The 23103-nt window shown below is 40.2% G+C and overlaps 1 protein-coding gene across 1 annotated transcript in view; it reads right to left on the bottom strand.

The window, feature by feature from the left end:
• DCC (DCC netrin 1 receptor) overlaps window positions 1-23103 on the bottom strand; it is a 927153-nt gene that overhangs the window by 265578 nt on the left and 638472 nt on the right. Inside the window, exons 13-14 of the mRNA XM_070736918.1 lie at window positions 10554-10695; window positions 4333-4443 (exon numbers count right to left, since the gene is read on the bottom strand). Of these exons, the coding sequence (XP_070593019.1) occupies window positions 4333-4443; window positions 10554-10695 (253 nt within the window). The remainder of the gene's footprint in view (window positions 1-4332; window positions 4444-10553; window positions 10696-23103) is intronic.

Genomic DNA, 23103 nt, shown 5'->3' on the forward strand with positions numbered 1-23103 from the left:
CGAAAGGCAAGGAGAGTAGGGGCAGTTCTAATCTCCGGGGGGGAGTTGGTTCCAGAGGGTCGGGGCCGCCACAGAGAAGGCTCTTCCCCTGGGGCCCGCCAACCGACATTGTTTATTTTCCATTCTTGTCACTTTTTATACTTGCATTTATATTTGTAGTTATACTTTTTATACTTGTATATGTACTTATATTTAGTGATATTTCTTTTTCTTGCTTCACTATTCCTTTTACCTTTCCTGTGCTTTGCATAATAATGTTTACCTTTAAAGTGAGAGCATTAGGGACAGGTCTGTATAATATAAGAGCCTCCGTGGTGTAGTGGTTGGAGTGCAGTACTGCAAGCTACTTCTGCTGATCACCCGCTGCCAGCATTTTGGCAGATCGAATCTCAGTAGGCTCAAGGTTGACAGCCTTCCATCCTTCCAAAGTCGGTAAAATAAGGACCCAGATTATTGGGGGCAATATGCTTACTCTATAAATCACTTAGAGAGGGATGTAAAGCACTGTGAAGTGGTATATAAGTCTACATGCTACTGTTATTGCTATAACCCACTCCTCCTGTACAGGAATCTGAATTAAAACATTCCAGAAGACTAGATCTAGCTGATCTGATCTTCACTCAATCAGTTCCAATGTATTCAAAACTAAGTTCCAATGTATTAAAATATTATTATTATTTTTCATGCATTCAATTGAAATCTACAATACTTTTCTGTAATTAAAACCATTATTTTTGGTTCTGCACTTTGGGAAAACAAAGGCAAGTCTTGGCCCTCATTTGTGGTGGTGGGGAAACCACCTTCTTTAGATACTTGAAAAGAATTGCCATATTTCCTTTGTTTGATCCTTTTTTCCTTCAACGTTAAATATATCCAACTTCTTGTCCTAGGACTTTGTTTCTAGTTCCCTGACCACTTCATTATCCTTCTTGCCACCTGTCCCAGTTTCTCTGAGGTCCTTTTAAAAACAACAACCCTGATGTGCACGTATTTGGAAAACTAATCATATGGCTTTCCGAGCCTTAGCAAAAGCACTAATACATCTCTGTTTCATTTGGGAATGGATCAGAGTGGGTTTTTGCAAGGTTGAATCTTTAAAAGAAAAAAGGCTAAAATATAACTTTTTAGGGTTTATTTTAGAGACACGGATTAACAGAGTTGGAAGGGACCTTGAAGATCATCTAGTCCAAGCCAGAGATCCTACAATAGTGATGGCGAATCTGTGGCCTGGGTGCCATAGGTGGCACACGGAGCCATATCTGCTGGCACATGAGCCATTGCCCTAGCTCAGCTCCAATGTGTATGTGTGTGCTGGCCAGCTGATATTTGGCTTGCACAAAGGCTCTGGGAGATGTTTTTGGCTTCCAGAGAGCCTCCAGGTGGATAGGGGAGGGTTTTTTACCCTTCCCAGGATCCAGGGAAACATAGAAACATAGAAACATAGAAACATAGAAGACTGACGGCAGAAAAAGACCTCATGGTCCATCTAATCTGCCCTTATACTATTTCCTGTATTTTATCTTAGGATGGATATATGTTTATCCCAGGCAGGTTTAAATTCAGTTACTGTGGATTTACCAACCACGTCTGCTGGAAGTTTGTTCCAAGCATCTACTACTCTTTCAGTAAAATAATATTTTCTCATGTTGCTTTTGATCTTTCCCCCAACTAACTTCAGATTGTGTCCCCTTGTTCTTGTGTTCACTTTCCTATTAAAAACACTTCCCTCCTGAACCTTATTTAACCCTTTAACATATTTCAATGTTTCGATCATGTCCCCCCTTTTCCTTCTGTCCTCCAGACTATACAGATTGAGTTCATGAAGTCTTTCCTGATACGTTTTATGCTTAAGACCTTCCACCATTCTTGTAGCCCGTCTTTGGACCCGTTCAATTTTGTCAATATCTTTTTGTAGGTGAGGTCTCCAGAACTGAACACAGTATTCCAAATGTGGTCTCACCAGCGCTCTATATAAGGGGATCACAATCTCCCTCTTCCTGCTTGTTATACCTCTAGCTATGCCTTTGGAGACTTGGGAGTGTGGAACACGAGCCTATTGGGCCCACCAGAAGTTGGGAAACAGGCCATTTTTGGCCTCCCGAGGGCCTCTGTGGGGTAGGGGTGGGAGAAGCTACCCTGCACTATTTCTGACAGGTGGCAGTCCAGTTTCTTCTTGAAACCTTCCAGTGATGAAGCTCCTACAACTTCTGAAGACAACTTCTGTTCTATTGGTCGATTGCTCTCACTGTCAGAAAATTTCTCTTTATTTCCAGGTTGAATCTCTCCTTGTCCTGTTTCCATCCATTGTTCATCGTCTGGCATTCGGCTGCTTTAGAAAACAGATTGATCCCTTCCTCTCTGTGGCGGTCCCTGAGATATTGGAACACTGGTAGCATGTCTCCCTTGGTCCTTCTCTTCACTAGATTAAACATTCCCAGTTCCTCATCATATGTTTTAGCCTCCTGGCCCCTAATCATCTTGGTGGTTCTTCTCTGCACTCTTTCTAGAGTCTCAACGTCTTTTTAAATTTTCCTTTATTTTCCTTTTTTATTTTTTATATTTATTTATTTATTTATTTATTAGATTTGTATGCCGCCCCTTTCCGCAGACTCGGAGCGGCTCACAACATAATAAAACAATTCAAAACAAATCTAATAATTTACAATTTAAAAATTTAAAGTAGTTAAGAAAAACCCATTCTTAAGCAGACATACCTACAAACATACCATACATATATTATATAGGCCCGGGGGAGATAGCTCAATTCCCCCATGCCTGACGACAAAGGTGGGTTTTGAGGAGTTTACGAAAGGCAAGGAGAGTAGGGGCAGTTCTAATCTCTGGGGGGAGCTGGTTCCAGAGAATTGGGGCCGCCACAGAGAAGGCTTTTCCCCTGGGGCCCGCCAACCGACATTGTTTAGTTGATGGGACCCGGAGAAGGCCAACTCTGTGGGACCTAATCGGTTGCTGGGATTTGTGCAGCAGAAGGCGGTCTCGGAGATATTCTGGTCCGATGCCATGAAGGGCTTTATAGGTCATAAGCAACACTTTGAATTGTGATCGGAAATTGATCGGCAACCAATGCAGACTGCGAAGTGTTGGTGTAACATGGGCATTTTTGGGAAAGCCCATGACTGCTCTCGCAGCTGCATTCTGCACGATCTGAAGTTTCCAAACACTTTTCAAAGGTAGCCCCATGTAGAGAGCGTTACAGTAGTCGAGCCTCGAGGTGATGAGGGCGTGAGTGACTGTGAGCAATAAGTCCCGGTCCAGATAGGGCCGCAACTGGTGCACCAGACGAACCTGGGCAAACGCCCCCCTCGCCACAGCTGAAAGATGGTTCTCTAATGTGAGCTGTGGATCAAGGAGGACGCCCAAGTTGCGGACCCTCTCTGAGGGGGTCAATACTTCCTCCCCAGGGTGAAGGATAGACAGATGGAATTGTCCTTGGGAGGCAAAACCCACAGCCACTCTGTCTTATCCGGGTTGAGTTTGAGACTGTTGACATCCTCGGCACTACTCTGTAAGGGTTCCCCAACTCCCCCCTGATTATTGAAATTCACCAATATATATATACAAAAGACTCAACATTGTTTTGCCGTTCCGAGTGCTCCGAGAGGGCCAGCATACAAATCTAATAAATTATTATTATTATTTTATAGCATAGTGACCAAAACTGGATGCTTGTATTAAATGCTTGAGGAGAAACATTGGGAGATGTCTCCTGATGCATATGGGCTTCTGGAAAATTGTTTTCTTTTTTTACTAGCCCTAAGAAATCTTGGTTTCCTCCAGTGAATCCATACATGCATTCTAAAACTTATGATTTGTGGTAGAAGTATTTCAGAATCTGGGAGGCTTTGCCTCCAGACTTTAAGAATACCAATAGATTGGACTGAGCAGATAGCTTTTAGACTTGCCACAGAGTAAAGCAGCTCTTTGGCTATCTCCTGTGGTACCCACAGCATGGAAAATATTGACGTGAAAACTACCCTTGCTCTGAGCATCCATCCAATAGTTACATTTTGGTGAAAGACATGGTTGCAACAGCTGGTCCAGAAGTTAAAATTAAACAGATGCTTAGAAACACCTTGTGAAAATAATGGAATAGAACAGAACTGTCTTTTTTCCACCCATTTCTGCTTCACTTGCCCATACACAGAGAGAACATTTAGCAGCATGCAATCAATGAAAACAAGAAAATATTGAAGCTTCAGCTCCAGTGGCTCGGACAGTAGATCATCCTAACCTCCACAGCAGTTTACCTAAAAGGCAAGGCAACTATCTGAGCACAAAAACAGGCACAACAGCTGTGAAAATAAGTACAATTACCATCAAGATCACTCTCTGGCGTTTCTGCCGTGTACCACTCTGAGGAAGGTCCCGTTCCATTGGCTGTCATAGCTGCAACCTGGAAACTATATTGGCTTCCTTTGTCAAGACCTATTTGCAACAGAAATCAAACAAAAAACAGCCAGTTAATGCTGCTGACATTCTACAAGCCACGTTAATGCAAAGCAGACATAGTCTCCAAACTTAGTTCTCAGGGTGGGTTCTAATTTATTTATTTATTATTTATTAATATGTATATATATTTGTATGCCGCCCCTCTCCGCAGACTCGGGGCGGCTCACAGCAATAATAATACAATGTAAACAAATCTAATATTTAAGTTAATTTAAAATTTAAAACCCCAATTTAAAGAACCACTCATACATACAAGCATACCATGTATAAATTTTATAAGCCTAGGGGGAGGGAAAGTATCAATTCCCCCATGCCTGACGACAGAGGTGGGTTTTAAGGAGCTTACGAAAGGCTAGGAGGGTGGGGGCAACTCTGATATCTGGGGGGAGTTGGTTCCAAAGGGTCGGGGCCGCCACAGAGAAGGCTCTTCCCCTGAGTCCCACCAAACAACATTGTTTAGTTGACGGGACCCGGAGAAGGCCAACTCTGCGGGACCTCTGTGGGACCTAACTGGTCGCTGGGATTCGTGCGGCAGAAGGCGGTCCCGGTTCTAATTTACCTTGCTGCCGGTTCGCTTCCTCCCATGCCACATTTTATTTATTTTCTTCTTCTTTATTTATTTTGTCCAATACATAATACACATTGAAGAGAATAAATATGTAGTAATATAAATAAAGAAAAGAATAGAAGAAAACATATAAAAGTATAGGTGAACATATTTGAAAGGAAGAAAAGATAAATGAGATAAGGAGAGACAATTTGACAGGGGACGGAAGGCACACTGGTGCACTTATGCACACCCCTTACTGACCTCTAAGGAACCTGGAGAGGTCAATCGTGGATAGTCTAAGGGAAAAATGTTGGGGGTTAGGGGTTGACACTACTGAGTCAGGTAATGAGTTCCACGCTTCGACAACTTGGTTGCTGAAGTCATATTTTTTACAGTCAAGTTTGGAGCAGTTAATATTAAGTTTGAATGCGCAATTCCCCCCCTAAAAAAAATTCCCCTCCAAAAAAATCCTTCCAAAATAATAATAATAATAATAATAATAATAATAATAATGATGATGATGATGATGATAATATAATGATGATGATAATGATCACATACGATTACATACTCAGCTGCTGCAAAAAGATTGCACAGACTGACTACAAGCATAGACATGATGCTGTGGCACAGATGATCCACTGGAACTTGTGCCGGAACTACCATTTCCCAGTGGCAAAGAACTGGTGGGATCATAAGCCCAAAAAAGTGGTCAAAAATGAGTGGGACTTCCGACTTCAGACTGACCGAATTCTGAAGCATAACACACCAGACATCCTGATCGTGGAGAAAAAGAAAGTATGGATCATTGACATCGCAATCCCAGGAGACAGCAGAATTGAGGAGAAGCAGCTAGAGAAATGAGTGAAATACGAAGATCTAAAAATCGAGCTGCAACGACTTTGGTATAAGCCAGTGAAAGTGGTCCCAGTGGTACTTGGCACGCTGGGCGCAATACCAAAGGATCTCAGCGGACATTTGAAAACCATTGGAATTGACAAAATCTCCATCTGTCAATTGCAAAAGGCCGCTTTACTGGGATCGGCAAACATAATTCGCCGCTACATCATGCAGTCCTAGGTGCTTGGGAAGCGCCCGACTGGTGATAAAATACGAAATCCAGCATAGTGATCTCGTTTGCTGTGTTGTACTGAAATAATAATAATAATAATAATAATAATAATAATAATAATAATAATAATAATAATAATAATAATATATTGATGATGGTGATGATAATAATAATAATTAATAATAAAAATGATAAAAATAATAAAAATAAATAATAAAAATAATAATAATAAATAATAAAAATAAATAATAAAAAAATAATAAAAATAATAAAAATAATAAAAATAATAAAAATAATAAAAATAATAAAAATAATAAAAATAATAAAAATAATAAAAATAATAAAAATAATAAAAATAATAAAAATAATAAAAATAATAAAAATAATAAAAATAATAAAAATAATAAAAATAATAAAAATAATAAAAATAATAAAAATAATAAAAATAATAAAAATAATAAAAATAATAAAAATAAAGTTGGCAGCATCCACAGACATTGTAACTTTGCCAGCAGGTTTCTACCTCTTCGTGCGAATATGTCCAAACCAGGAGGAATCTACCTCTGCTAGTTTTCCCTTTCCTATATGAATATGGTTATATGTGCATGTATCAACAGGATGAAGGTTTCTTCATTAAAAGTTATAAATCAAGACCTGTCCCACCGGACCAGTGTAGGCAGATTGGTAGATTTTGTTTTTAATTTTATACTTTGAGGTCTAATATTTAGAGAAGGAGACTAGCCCAAGTTGACTTATATGCATAAGTTGACCTATAAAGCCCTACATGGCATGGGACCAGATTACTTATGGGACTGCCTTCTGCCGCATGAATCCCAGCATCCAGTTACGTCCCATAGAGTCAGCCTTCTCCAGGTCCTATCAACTAGACCATTGTTTCCCAACCTTGGCAACTTGAAGATATTTGGACTTCAACTCCCAGAATTCTGGGAGTTGAAGTCCAAATATCTTCAAGTTGCCAAGGTTGGGAAACACTGAACAAGACAATGTCGTTTGGCAGGTCCTAGGGGAAGAGCCTTCTCTGGGGGGGCCCCAGTCCTGTTGTCATGAGGAAAACATTCAGGAACCGAGCTGTTGCTGCACAACTTTCCCCACTCCTACCTTCTAATTTATAACAACTCTCAAAAAACTGTAGCCAAAAATCTTTTTTTTTCTTCTCTAAAGGAGATACTATAGCGAATACAAGCCATCTCAAAGGTTCTTTTTCAAAAGGCAACAGAACTTTGTTTTCCCTGGAAGTCATTTCTCTACTCATCCAAGAAGCTTCTTCAGTTCTGACTGAAGAACTGAAGACACTTCTTCGATGAGAGGCGAAACATCTTCCAGGAAAAACAAAGTCCAGCTGCCTTTTGAAAAAAAAAAACAACCCATCTTTTCGGACAGCCATGAGTCTACGTAAAACGGCAGCCTAGAAATCTAGATAGATAGATAGATAGATAGATAGATAGATAGATAGATAGATAGATAGATAGATAGATAGATAGATAGATAGAGCGAGAGAGATAGATAGATAGATAGATAGATAGATAGATAGATAGAGCGAGATAGATAGATAGATAGATAGATAGATAGATAGATAGATAGATAGATAGAGCGAGATAGAGAGAGAGATAGAGAGAGAGATAGAGAGATAGAGAGATAGAGAGATGATAGATAAGATAGATAGATAGATAGATAGATAGATAGATAGATAGATAGATAAGGTAGATGATAGATAGATGATAGATAAGATAGATAGATGACAGATTAGATAGATAGATAGATAGATAGATAGATAGATAGATAGATAGATAGATAGATAGATAGATAAGGTAGATGATAGATAGATGATAGATAAGATAGATAGATAGATAGATGATAGATAAGATAGATAGATAGATAGATAGATAGATAGATAGATAGATAAGGTAGATGATAGATAGATGATAGATAAGATAGATAAATAGATAGATAGATAGATAGATAGATAGATAGAGCGAGAGATAGAGACAGATAGAGAGATAGAGAGATAGAGAGATAGAGAGATGATAGATGATAGATAGATAGATAGATAGATAGATAGATAGATAAGGTAGATGATAGATAGATGATAGATAAGATAGATAGATAGATGATAGATTAGATAGATAGATAGATAGATAGATAGATAGATAGATAAGGTAGATGATAGATAGATGATAGATAAGATAGATAGATAGATAGATAGATGATAGATAGATGATAGATAAGATAGATAGATGATAGATAAGATAGATAAATAGATAGATAGATAGATAGATAGATAGATAAGGTAGATGATAGATATATGATAGATAAGATAGATAGATAGATAGATAGATAGATAGATAGATAGATAGATAGATAGAAAACAAACAAGCAAACAAACAAAAAATAAATAACCTGGATGACTGAGAATCTGAATAAACATACCACAAGCTAAGTTCCCATCTTGAATTTTAATGATGCATTCAATCCACTTTGAATCCTGGAGCAGCCACTTTGTTCTGACAATTGTTTACATTCCAACACAGGAGTGCCTTGAAGTTATTTTGTACCAGATTTCTTTTCCCTTTGACAACATTACATGTTTATCATTTCATGCAACTTATACTATCCATGAAGCATAACAATAAGTGGGCACGTTTAATTGCAGAGTTCCCCTGGGGAAGGATGTTTGAAACTCGAAAGAGCCAAATCCACTTTTAAAATTCTAGCTGATGCTGGGTGGAACTATAAAATCAACAATAGTGATTTAAAGTCATTGTTGCAATTCTGAATTACTTGGATATTGAAGCTCCCCTCATTAGTGAGCAAAAACACCTGCCTTTTACTAGCAGATGCTCTTAAGAAAACATAAAGGCTTGCTGCTTGAATATTTAAATAATCTTTTTAAAAGTTTCAAGATTCCCACTTCCTTTGGAAAATACTGTATTATAGAAGCAATACTATGACAATGATGTTTGCATTTGCTTATATTCCATTTAGACTGCAGTATTTTAACATTTCTTGAAATTGAGCTACACTATATACTTTATCTATCTGTCTGTCTGTCTGTCCGTCCTACCTTTCTTATTTTCATAAATAAATCAAGGTGGCAAACACACCTAATATTCTTTTCCTAGTTTCTCCACAATAACAATCCTGAGAGATGGGTTAGACTGAGATAGAGGGGGAGAGAGAGAGGGAGAGAGAGAGGAGGTGGGAGGGAGGGAAAGAAAGAAGGAGGGGAGAGAGAAGAAGGGAGCAAGAGGGAGAGAGAGGGGTGGGGGAGGGGAGGGGAGAGAAGAAGGTGGGGAGGGAGAGAAAGAGAGAAGGGAGGGAGAGGGAGGGAGAGAGAAAAAAGATGGGAGGGTGGGAGAAAGAAGGGGAGGGAGGGAGAGAAGAAGGGAGGGAGAGAAGAAGGGAGGGAGGGAGAGAAGAAGGGAGGGAGGGAGAGAGAAGGGGGGAGGAGGAAGGAGGCAGAGAGAGAGAGAGAGAGAGAGAAGAAGAAAGTGGGTGGAGGGAGAGAGAGAGAGACAGACGGGCAGAGAGGGAGAAAGAGAGAGAGAGAGAAGAAAGAAAGAAAGAAAGAAGGAAGGAAGGAAAGAAAGAAAGAAGGAAGGAAGGAAGAAAGAGAAAGAGAAAGAGAAAGAGAGAGGTGGCAGATTCAGCTTGGCTTTTGCCTATGGTGGAACTAAAACTCACCACCTCCTGGTGATTGGCCCAAGCCCACTCAGCCAACTTTTATGCCTGGCTTAAGGCAGGACTGCTCACAGTCTCTTAGTTCCTAGCCCTGCACATGTTAACCACTAGACCAAACTAGTCTATCAACAGTTACTTCCATATCTTTATATGCTTACTGAAAGAGATTCAACATGTTGCTGTATTTACTTGGGCTAGTTGAGAATGAAAAACAATTTATATTTCTGGCCAGAAATGGATGTGTTATGACTGAACAGCTATGAAAGTGTATTTTGGCTTAAAACTTGTCACAAAGTATGCACGTCTTAAAAAACATTTCTGAGCAAGGGCAAAAAAGGTAAGCGTGAAACTTCAGGTGGAATCAAATACCCTATGGAGAATTCCTCTGCATTCACCTATCAAAACTACGGCCATTCGGTTTGCTTAGAAATAATGACCACAACACTTTGTTTTGGAGTGACAGGCTTGGTTTTTGCTTGGGAGCTGTCATTTGTAGAAACTAATTTAAGACAAAACCTTCAAGACAGCCTGGGGGATTGCATTGCAAACTCATTAATGGCATGGAATATAGGAAGGTACAAACAGATGATAAAAACATTAAATAAGAAACAAAGTAAAAATGCACAAAGGCTGCTGTTGTACAGCCCAATAAATGTCAGCCGAATGCAAGAAAACCAACATTCGCTTGAAGTAGAAGCTCATTTTATTCCCCTAGTATTTCATTCCCCCTCTGTTTTATAAGGTTAATGTCACGTAAACACTCACCTGTAAACAGATACCAGAGGTTATTTGGTTCCAGTGTTTCTACGTCACCCCTGCGAGCTGTCTTTCTGTGCCGTATTTTATAGCCAGTGATAAATCCATTTTGCATGCTGGACGGTGGAGGTAACCAACTCACTTTGATGCTCTGAAAAGCAAAGACATTAAAAGTGGATGTTGCCTTATTCATTTTCTGATTCCCTACGAACGCAAGCAGACCAGCCTACTCCAAAAGGCTTGCTAATTCACGTCCCATTGATTTGAGGGGGTAAATCTAGAATGAATGAATGAATGAATGAATGAATGAATGAATGAATGAATGAATGAATGAATGAATTTATTTATTTATTTACTTACTTACTTACTTATTTATTTATTTATTTATTTATTTATTTATTTATTTAATTTTATATTTAATTTAATTTTATTTTCTTACTTAGTTACTTAGTTACTTAGTTACTTAGTTACTTAGTTACTTACTTAGTTACTTACTTAGTTACTTACTTAGTTACTTACTTACTTAGTTACTTACTTACTTACTTACTTACTTACTTACTTACTTACTTACTTACTTACTTATTTATATATTGGATTTGTATGATGCCCCTGTCCGTAGACTCGGGGCAGCTAACAACAATGATAAAAACAGCATGTAACAATCCAATCCAATACTAAAAACAGTTAAAAACCCTTATTATAAAACCAAAAATACATACAGACATACCATGCATAAAATTGTAAAGGCCTAGGGGGAAAGAATATCTCAGTTCCCCCATGCCTGATGGCAGAGGTGGGTTTTAAGGAGCTTACGAAAGGCCAGGAGGGTGGGGGTAATTCTAATCTCTGGGGGGAGTTGGTTCCAAAGGGCCGGGGCCGCCACAGAGAATGCTCTTCCCCTGGGTCCCGTCAAACGACATTGTTTAGTTGACGGAACCCGGAGAAGGTCCACTCTGTGGGACCTAACTGGTTGCTGGGATTTGTGCATACTGCATATTATTGCATAATATTGCGTATTAGGAATTCCTTGCATATTCCTTGCATACTGTATACCCCTATGCAATTCCTTGCATAAGGGTGTACAAATTGCTCGTCTTGATTAGGTAAAGGTCGAGCTATTTTTACCAAAGGACCACTAGGTGGCAGCAAGGAATTAGAGGTTTTGTGTTCTCTGCTGCCATCTAGAGTTTATTCATCTCAGATTGGGTAACATTTTTTTCCCTTTGTAGTAGCTAATCAGAACTCCCTATAGGACAGTGATGGTGGACATTTTTTTTCCTTGGGTGCCAAAAGAGTGTGTGTGTGTGCGCTATTGCATATGTCTGAGTGCTCACACCCATAATTCAATGCCTGGGGAGGGGGAAAACAGCTTCCACCACCACCCCAGTGGAAGTCGAAACGGCCTGTTTCCCAACTTCTGGTAGGCCAATTAGGCCATGTTTCACCCTCTCCAGGCTCCAAAGGCTTCCGTTGAGCCGGGGAGGATAAAAACATCCCCTGGAGGCTCTCTGGAAGCCAAAAATCCCTCCCAGAGCCTCAGTGTGAGCAAAAAATCAGCTGTCTCGCACGCACATGTACATTGACTCCATAGTGTCATCCCCAAACCCCCAACACTTTATCCTTAGATTATCCACGGTTGACCTATCCAGATTCCTAAGAGGTCAGTAAGGGGTGAGTACAAGTGCACTAGAGTGCCTTCCGTCCCCTGTCCTATTGCTCTCCTATATCTCCTATTCCTTTCTTCTATTCCTATATCTCTTCTTCTATTCTTTCATTGATATGTTCTATTACTATACATTCTTTTCTATTATCTCTTAAATATATTTTAATATGAGTATCTCCTCTCTAACCTTTATCATGTATTTTACTATGTGTATATAGATATATACCCACTAAAACCCTCATTGTGTATTGGACAAAATAAATAAATAAATAAATTGGAGCTGAGCTAGGGCAACACCTTGTGTGCCAGTAGATATGACTCAGTGTGCTACCTGTGGCACCCATGCCATAGGTTCGCCATCACTGCTATAGGACTTAAAAGCATACAAATGGAAAAAGAGAAAAAGAAATTATCTTTTCTTGTCATTATAATAATAATTTATAATTTATTAGATTTGTATGCCGCCCCTCTCCGAAGACTCAGGGCGGCTCACAACATAGCAATAATACAACACAGTACAAATCTAATGTTAATTTTTTTAAAAAAAAGTTAATTAAAAAAACATTAATATAACATAATCAGTATCATAAAATCATGAACTACACAATCATACGTACTCAACCCAATTTATTGTGATACAGAGATGAGAAAAAAAACAGCAAAGGAGGGGGCTTAATCATCCCCGCGCCTGGCAACAGGGGTGAGTCTTCAACTTGAGCTGGGGTGGTGCAGCAGGTAGAGTGCAGCAGGGGTGGTGCAGCAGGTGGTGCAGCAGGTAGAGTCAGGCCACTGAAGCTGACTGTAGATCTGAAGGTCAGCAGTTCAAATCTCACCACTGGCTCAAGGTTGACTCAGCCTTCCATCCTTCCGAGGTGGGTAAAATGAGGACCCGGATTGTGGGGGCAATAGGCTGGCTCTGTTAAAAAGTGCTATTGCTAACATGTTGTAAACCGCCCTGAGTCTAAGGAGAAGGGCGGCATAAAAATGAATGAATGAATGAATGAATGAATGAATGAATGAATAAATAAATAAATAAATAAATTTTGCAGAAGGCGAGGAGGGTGAGGGTAGTTTGAATCTCTGGGGGGGAGTTGATTCCAGAGGGCTGGGCCACCACAGAGAAGGCTCTTCCCCTGGGTCCCACCAACCGACATTGTTTAGTCGATGGGACCTGGAGAAGGCCAACTCTGTGGTACCTAAGCGGCCACTGGGATTGGTGCGCCATTGTTCACTTGCAATGGGATTTGATGATACACTGATCTCAACGTAGATGTCACATTGAATCTTAAAGAACAATAACCCTTGGAGACATATCTTTTATGAACTGAGTTACGGATAGTCCTCAACTTATACTATTCATTTAGCAAATTGCTTGAAGTTAGACTGGCACTGAAAAAAAAATGACTTACAACTAGAATTTACACTTATGACCATAACCTAAACCTGACCAATGGTCACATGATCAAAATTTGCACAGTTGGCAATCAGCCTGTATTGACAACTGCACAATTCACTTCACTTCGACGGAGAGGGGCGGCATACAAATCTAATAAATAAAATAAATAAATAAATTTACAGGGATTCACTTAACAAGTGCAATAATTCACTTAACAACCATGGCAAACAAGCTCATACAATTGGGTGTGAACTCAACCATCACCTTGCTTAATAACATAAATTCTGGTCCCAGTTGTGATTGTAGGTTGAAAACTACCTGTAGTAGCTATCACCATGTCCTGTGAGTATGGATTGTACAGGGGGCAGTGCGAGTCCATAAAACATTCCTTCCTGCATGTTAGCAATCTTATTTCAATATGTCAAGCGTTTATTTTTCTCCAGAAAACTATTCTATTTCAGAACACAAAATGGTATTGAGCCATTCTCTTATTGTCCCATATGTTGAAATGATTGCATGCCCAACCCAACAGCTGTGTACAGAAAACATATTTTACCAGGTCAGTTAAAGATCTAGCAGCTAGTATAGTGGTGCTGCAATGGCCTAGAGGTGGAGCCCTCACCTCACAAATAGGAGGCTGCGGGTTCGATCCTAGGTAGAGGAAGATATTTATCTCTTTGGGCACACTGAGAATATATCTGCTGAACAAAACTCTGCATTGGTGAAAGAAAAGGCATCCAGCCATTAAAACACTCTGCTAGTTCCCTTCAGTATGTATGTATGTATGTATGTATGTATGTATGTATGTATGTATGTATGTATGCATGTATCATTTATTTACTTATTTACTTATTTACTTATTTACTTATTTACTTATTTACTTATTTACTTATTTACTTATTTACTTATTTACTTATTTACTTATTTACTTATTTACTTATTTACTTATTTACTTATTTACTTATTTACTTATTTACTTATTAGATTTGTATGCTGCCCCTCTCTGAAGACTCGGGGCGGCTAACAACAATAAAAAAGACAATGTAAACAAATCTAATATTAAAAATAATCTAAAAAACCCCAATTTAAGAAACCAATCATACATACAAACATACCATGTATAAATTCTATAAGCCTAGAGGGGAAGGGAAAATTTCAATTCCCCCATGCCTGATGACAGAGGGGGGTTTTAAGAAGCTTGCGAAAGGCAAGGAGGGTGGGGGCAACTCTGATATCTGGGGGAGTTGGTTCCAGAGAGTCGAGGCCACCACAGAGAAGGCTCTTCCCCTAGGTCCCGCCAGACGACATTGTTTAGTCCAGTGATTTTCAACCTTTTTTGAGCCGCGGCACATTTTTTACATTTACAAAACCCTGGGGGACATTGAGTGGGGCGGGGGGGGGGGGGCTAAAAAAAGTTTGGACAAAAAATTTCTCTCTCTTCCTCCCTTTCGCTCTATTTCTCTCTCCCTCTTTCTCTCCCTTCCTTCCTCTTTCTTTCTCTCTCTCCATCCTTCTTTCTTTCTCTTCCTTCCTTCCTCTCTTTTTTGCTCTCTTTCTCTCTCCTTCCCTCCCTCTCTCTCTCTCTTGCTTTCTTTCTCTCTCTCTCTCTTGCTTTCTTTCTCTCTCTCTCTTGCTTTCTCTCTCTCTCTGAGATTCGCGGCACACCTGACCATGTCTCACGGCACACTTGTTGAAAAACACTGGTTTAGTCGACGGGACCCAGAGAAGGCCAACTCCGTGGGACCTAACTAGTCGCTGGGATTCGTGTGGCAGAAGGTGGTCCCGGAAATATTCTGGTCCAATGCCATGAAGTTGCCCTGACTCCATCCCGCTAGGGATTATGGGGTCATTAAATGAAGATGAGTTAAATATCTAACAGCTACACTGATGTAATATGTAAAGCTTTGTTGTTTTCTTGTTCAGCATTTATTTACTTATTTATGCCAAAGACATGCAAAGACATTATGAGACCCTATTTTCAGTTGGACAGGTCTAGGAAGAAGCTCTGTTCTTTGTTCTTTTCTGCTTTTCCCTTTACATCAAAGGTGAAATCTCTCAGTGGGCCCATTCATTCATTAAAATTAATGAGTATACAATGGTACCTCTACTTATGAACTTAATTTGTTCCGTGACCAGGTTCTTAAGTAGAAAAGTTTGTAAGAAGAAGCAATTTTCCCCATAGGAATCAATGCAAAAGCAAATAATGTGTGCAATTGGGGAAACCACAGGGAGGGTGGAGGCCCTGTTTCCTTCCAGGAGATTCCTGGAGAGGCCCCATGGGGGCTTCTCCCTGCCTTTTCCGGCCCTGTTTCCTCCCAGGAGATTCCTAGAGAGGCCCCATGGAGGCTTCTCCCTATCTTTTCCGGTTACAGTTTCGGAGAAGAGCCAAAAAAATCTTGAACACCCGGTTCTTATCTACAAAAGTTCGTAAGTAGAGGCGTTCTCAGGTAGAAGTACCATTGTAACTGTGGCTCCAAACTGAACAGCAGCCACTGATGGGAATTAAGATTTTGCAATATCCTTCCCCCAGGTGTGGGGAGGGAATGGGCATTTTGCAGTGTCCTTCCTCTGGAGTGGGATAGATTGCAACATCCTTCCCCTGCCATGCCCATAGAATTGATAATTTTAAAAAAATTGGATTTCATCATTGAACGGGCCCATATCTGAGTCTGTCATCTGTACCTCTATAACTGTCTTGTTCGGTTCTGCAACCCAACAAGACCGACACAGACTTCAGAGGAGAATCAGAACTGCAGAAAAAACATTTGCTGCCAACCTGCCTTCCATTGAGGACCTGTACACTACACAAGTCAAAAAGAGGGCAGTGAAAATATTTACTGACCCCTCGCATCCTGGACACAAACTGTTTCAACTCCTACCCTCAAATCGTCGCTACAGAGCACTGCACACCAAGACAACTAGACACAAGAACAGTTTTTCCCCGAACGCCATCACTCTACTAAACAAATAATTCCCTCAACACTGTCAGACTTTCTACTAAATCTGCACTTCTATTTCTACTAGTTTTTCTCATCATTCCTATCATCCTTTTCCTCCCACTTAGGATTGCATGACTGTAACTTGTTGCGTATATCCTAAGATGTGTATTAATGTGGATTGTTTCTTCATTGCTTATTTGACCCCTATGACAATCATTAAGTGTTGTATCACATGATTCTTGACAAATGTATCTTTTTCTTTTATGTACATTGAGAGCATATGCACCAAGACAAATTCCATGTGTGGCCAATCACACTTGGCCAATAAAATTCTATTCTATTCTATTCTATTCTATTCTACTCTACTATATTCTACTCTACTCTATTCTATTCTATTATTTGCCATCCTTGCTATACCTCAGAGTTGTCAAACTCAGGCCACACACCTCTTCTGAGCTCCGTTTCTGCTGGCAGAGGATTGCAGGAAACTGTTGCAGCTGAAAATGGAGCTCCCCAATTCGTCTACCCTGGCCACATCTACTCTGGCCCCCTGAGGTCAAAAACACCCCTGATGCAGCCCTCAATGAAATTGAGTTTGACACTCCTGCTACAGATCTTTGGAGAAAAAGGTCTGTAAAAAGGATGTTGAGACTCTAGAAAAAGTGCAAAGAAGAGCGACAAAGATCATTAGAGCACTAGAGGCTAAAACATATGAAAGAATGGTTGCAAGAACTGGGCATGTCTAGTTTAATGAAAAGAAGGACCAGGGCAGACATGATAGCAGTGTTCCAATAGCTCAGGGGCCACCACAAAGAAGAAGGAGTCAACCTATTCTCCAAAGCACCTGAGGGTAGAATAAGAAACAATGGGTGAAAGCTGAACAAGGAGAGAAGTAACTTAGAACTAAGTAGAATTTTCCTGATAGTTAGAACAATTAATTGGTGGAACAGCTTGCCTCCAGAAGTTGTGAATTCTCCAACACTGGAAGTTTTTAGGAAGGTGTTGGATAACCACCTGTCTGAAATAGTGTAGGGTTTCTTGCCTAAGCAGGAGGTTGGACTAGAAGACCTCCAAGATCCCTTCCAGCTCTGTTGTTGTTATTGTTAAAGGACTATCCAATGAAAGGCAAACCACTCACATTCTCACCAATGAGGTTCCTTGTAGATTAGATTAGATTTATTGGATTTATACGCCACCCCTCTCCGCAGACTCGGGGCAGTTCACAACAATGGTGAAGAACAATACATAGTAACAAATCTAATATTTAAAAATCTAGGTTACAGTTTTTAGCTGGAATTTTAAAATTAAGGGAGACTAGGATGGTCCCATTTCGGCCTTGTTCTGGCCTCATCAGCTAGCCACACCCTTTCCTTTACTTATATATATATACATAAAACCAATATATAAAAAACAACACACAATCGAATCATACACAAAAACTACATGGGCAAGGGGGAGATGTTTCAATTCCCCCATGCCTGACGGAAGAGGTGGGTTTTAAGAAGTTTAGAAAAGGCAAGGAGGGTGGGGGCAATCCTGATCTCTGGGGGGAGCTGGTTCCAGAGGGTCGGAGCCACCACAGAGAAGGCTCTTCCCCTGGGTCCTGCCAGATGACATTGTTTAGTTGACTGGACGCAGAGAAGGCTAACTCTGTGGGACCTAACCGGTCGCTGGGATTTGTGCGGCAGAAGGCGGTCTTGCAGATATCCTGGTCCGATGCCATGAAGGGCTTTATAGGTCATAATCAACACTTTGAATTGTGACTGGAAACTGATCAGTAGCTAAATAACTGCAAGAAAACCATACTCTATTCGTAACAATTTCGCTGAAACTTCAGAAGCAAATTCTTTCCCACTAAATTGGATGAGAACTGGTAAATTCTGCCTGCTCCTTGTAGTTCTAGGCTTTGGTTTTCATGTTTTAATCCTTTAAAACACTTATTTGCCAACTTTAAAATGCACATGTACTGTACAGACATATTCCCAGCATGCACAATTTTGCATTTGGAAATCCATTTAAAGTGTAACACCTACAGATGAAAATTAAACCAGTTGGCTTTCACTGCAGCAATGCTAAATAACACTTACGCAAAGAAAAAGATCATTGTGCATAAGGAAGATGTAATTTTAAAGGAAAATAATAAAGCAAGCACCTGCCAATAGGCGCATGTCTGGCCTATGGTCATCCGTCTAGAAAGTATTTTTTTTTAATGTATGCAAAGAAAATATGCAGAGCAGTGTGACTGCACAATGTGTTGGATGTAGAGTTAAAAAGGAGGCTTTGAAATATGTGAAAGCCTATTGAGCATCTGTAGCAGCTCCTTAAACATCAGGTATCTTTTTCTGGGATTATGCTGAAGGTATAATTTTAAGAAAAAAACACAGTTGTTTCAAGAAGTTGCCAACATAGAAACATAGAAACATAGAAGACTGACGGCAGAAAAAGACCTCATGGTCCATCTAGTCTGCCCTTATTCTATTTTCTGTATTTTATCTTACAATTGATATATATTTATCCCAGGCATGTTTAAATTCAGTTACTGTGGATTTATCTACCACGTCTGCTGGAAGTTTGTTCCAAGGATCTACTACTCTTTCAGTAAAATAATATTTTCTCATGTTGCTTTTGATCTTTCCCCCAACTAACTTCAGATTGTGTCCCCTTGTTGTTGTGTTCACTTTCCTATTAAAAACACTTCCCTCATGAACCTTATTTAACCTTTTAACATATTTAAATGTTTCGATCATGTCCCCCCTTTTCCTTCTGCCCTCCAGACTATACAAATTGAGTTCATTAAGTCTTTCCTGATATGTTTTATGCTTAAGACCTTCCACCATTCTTGTAGCCCGTCTTTGGACCTGTTCAATTTTGTCAATATCTTTTTGTAGGTGAGGTCTCCAGAACTGAACACAGTATTCCAAGTGTGGTCTCACCAGCACTCTATATAAGGGGATCACAATCTCCCTCTTCCTGATTGTTATATCTCTAGCTATGCAGCCAAGCATCCTACTTGCTTTTCCTACCGCCCGACCACACTGCTCACCCATTTTGAGACTGTCAGAAATCACTACCCCTAAATCCTTCTCTTCTGAAGTTTTTGCTAACACAGAACTGCCAATGCAATACTGCATCTGTAGCAGCTCCTTAAACATCAGGTATCTTTTTCTGGGATTATGCTGAAGCTATAATTTTAAGAAAAAACACAGTCGTGTTCTGAGAATTTGAAGACTTCATTGCCATAACGAGCTATATGTCATGGATGGATTCTCAAATACCTGGATTTTGAGGCTGCCGCAGAAATTATTAGTCTGAAATTATGAATGAGTGGCAGAACCTGGTGCTTGGTTCCAAAATCTAGCCACAATTGCATTTCTGGAGCTTCTACTTTTAATGGCTTCACAGTCATACTCTCTGGCACCAAGGAAAACTGTGTTTACATCAAGATCACCAATTAAACAAGGTTTTAATAGTCTTTCTCAATGACTGCCCGGAATTAGCTATGTAAGGTCTATCTGTTCCTTTTAAACAAAGCTAGAAATCCAGCCAATTAACAGCAGCAGATGTTGACAGATCTTTTGCAAAATATCCGAATTTACTGCAGAAGGGGCTTTATTAATTCAAAGACAAATCTAAAGCACTGATATACAAGGAGGTTTATAATACAGGATGAAATTCAATTTCTGCAAGTGTATGTCAAAAACCCTCTTGTATGCCATTTTGTATGCCATTTTAAATGCATTTTGTGCTGCGCGACATAAAATGTCCATATGGATTAACAGACTGTTTTTCTCCATTCTGGAAATAGGTTTGTTAAATGTGAGTTTTGTAGCCAAGATTGAAAAGAAAGCTTTAGGCATGTAACAGTTATTTGAAAATGCAGATGCAAAGACATAGTTTTAAAATGTACTTTATAAACCCAAGAGCAAACCTATAAAATGTTTGGAAAACAATACTATTTCTAGAGGTTAAGAAGCATCGTAGCACTGCAGAAGTTTTGTTGTTGTTGTTAGTTGCTAAGTCACTTTGCAACTAGCAACCCCATAGACAACTAGCAACCCCATGGACAATATTCCTCCAGGCTTTCCTGCCTCTACCATCCTCTGGAGTCCATTTAAGCTCATGCCAACTGCTTCAGTGACTCCAACCAGCCACCTCATTCTCTGTTGTCCCCTTCTTTTTTTGTCCTCAATTTTTCCCAGCATTAGGCTCTTCTCTAGTGAGTCTTTCCTTCTTTGTAGATAGCCAAAGGGTCCGCAACTTGGGCATCCTCCTCGATCCACAGCTCACATTAGAGAACCATCTTTCAGCTGCTCCGAGGGGGGCGTTTGCCCAGGTTTGCCTGGTGCACCAGTTGCGGCCCTATTTGGACCGGGACTCACTGCTCACAGTCACTCATGCCCTCATCACCTCGAGGTCCGACTACTGTAATGCTCTCTACATGGGGCTACCTTTGAAAAGTGTTCGGAAACTTCAGATCTTGCAGAATGCAGCTGCGAGAGCAATCATGGGTTTCCCTAGGTATGCCCATGTTACACCAACACTCCGCAGTCTGCATTGGTTGCCGATCAATTTCCGGTCACAATTCAAAGTGTTGGTTATGACCTTTAAAGCCCTTCATTGCATCGGACCAGAATATCTCCGAGACCACCTTCTGCCGCACGAATCCCAGCGACCGGTTAGGTCCCACAGAGTTGGCCTTCTCTGGGTCCCGTCAACTAAACAATGTCGGTTGGAGGGCCCCAGGGGAAGAGCCTTCTCTGTGGCGACCCCGACTCTCTGGAACCAGCTCCCCAAGAGATTAGAACTGCCCCTACCCTCCTTGCCTTTCGTAAACTCCTTAAAACCCACCTTTGTCGTCAGGCATGGGGGAACTGAGATATCTCTCCCAGGCCTATCCAATTCAATTTATGTATGGTATGCTTGTATGTATGTTTGCTTAATAATGGGGTTTTTAATATTTTAAATTGTAAATTATTAGATTTGTCATGAACTGTTTTATTGTGTTGTGAGCCGCCCCGAGTCCACGGAAAGGGGCGGCATACAAATCCAATCAATCAATCAATCAATCAATCAATCAATCAATAAACAAACAAACAAACAAACAAACAAATAAACAAACAAACAAACAAACAAACAAACAAACCCCATGGACAACGTTCCTCCAAGCTTTCCTGCCTCTGCCATCCTCTAGAGTCCATTTAAGCTCATGCCAACTGCTTTAGTGACTCCAACCAGCCACCTCATTCTCTGTTGTCCCCTTCTTTTTTTGTCCTAAATTTTTCCCAGCATTAGGCTCTTCTCTATTGAGTCCTTCCTTCTTTGTAGATGGCCAAAGCATTTGAGTTTCATCTCTTGTAGATAACTACAGACCAATTTCACTATGCTGCGTCCCATGCAAAGTCATGGAATCAATTATAAACAAATCAATTACTCTCCATTTAGAAACTAATAATTTGCTCTCTAATAAACAATTTGGTTTCAGAAAAAAACTATCCTGCAACCTGCAGCTCCTCCACTGCAAAAATATATGGACAACTCATCTAGATCAAGGGAAATCTACAGATGCAATTTATATTGACTTCTGCAAAGCCTTTGATTCAGTGGTCCATGACAAACTACTCCTAAAACTCAAATCCTATGGCATCTCAGGATCCCTCCACAGCTGGATTACAGCATTCCTATCAAACAGACAACAAGTGGTCAAAATAGGAAGCACCATATCCACCCCCGTCCCAGTTAAAAGCGGTGTTCCCCAAGGTAGTGTACTGGGACCAACGCTCTTCATTCTCTACATCAATGACCTTTGCGATTACATCACAAGCAACTGTGTCCTCTTTGCCGATGATGTAAAACTCTTCAACACCACCGATAACACAACTACTCTCCAAAAAGACCTTGACGCTGTTTCTGAGTGCAACTCCAAATCTCAACTAGCAAATGCTCTGTCCTACACATTGGGAAGAAGAACCTGAACTCCAAATACGAACTGAATAATCAAATTATCACAGATAATCCCCACTCGGTTAAAGACCTTGGTATACTAATAACAAAAGATTTAAGTGCCAAAGCCCACTGCAACATTATAGCCAAGAAGGCTTCAAGAGTTGTAAACCTAATCCTACGTAGCTTCTGCTCTGGCAATCTCACACTACTTACCAGAGCTTACAAAACTTTTGCCAGACCCATCCTCGAATACAGCTCATCTGTTTGGAACCCATATCGCATCTCAGACATTAACACCCTTGAAAATGTCCAAAGATACTTCACCAGAAGAGCCCTTCACTCCTCCACTCGAAATAGAATACCCTATGAGACTAGACTTTCAATCCTGGGCCTAGAAAGTTTAGAACTAAGACGCCTTAAACAAGATCTAAGTATTGCCCACAAGATCATATGCTGCAACGTCCTGCCTGTCGGTGACTACTTCAGCTTCAACCACAACAACACAAGAGCACACAACAGATTTAAACTTAATATTAACCGCTCCAAACTTGACAGTAAAAAATATGACTTCAGTAACCGAGTTGTCGAAGCGTGGAACTCATTACCGGACTCCATAGT

Source organism: Erythrolamprus reginae, chromosome 2, assembly GCF_031021105.1.
Source record: "Erythrolamprus reginae isolate rEryReg1 chromosome 2, rEryReg1.hap1, whole genome shotgun sequence".
Taxonomy (NCBI): domain Eukaryota; kingdom Metazoa; phylum Chordata; class Lepidosauria; order Squamata; family Dipsadidae; genus Erythrolamprus; species Erythrolamprus reginae.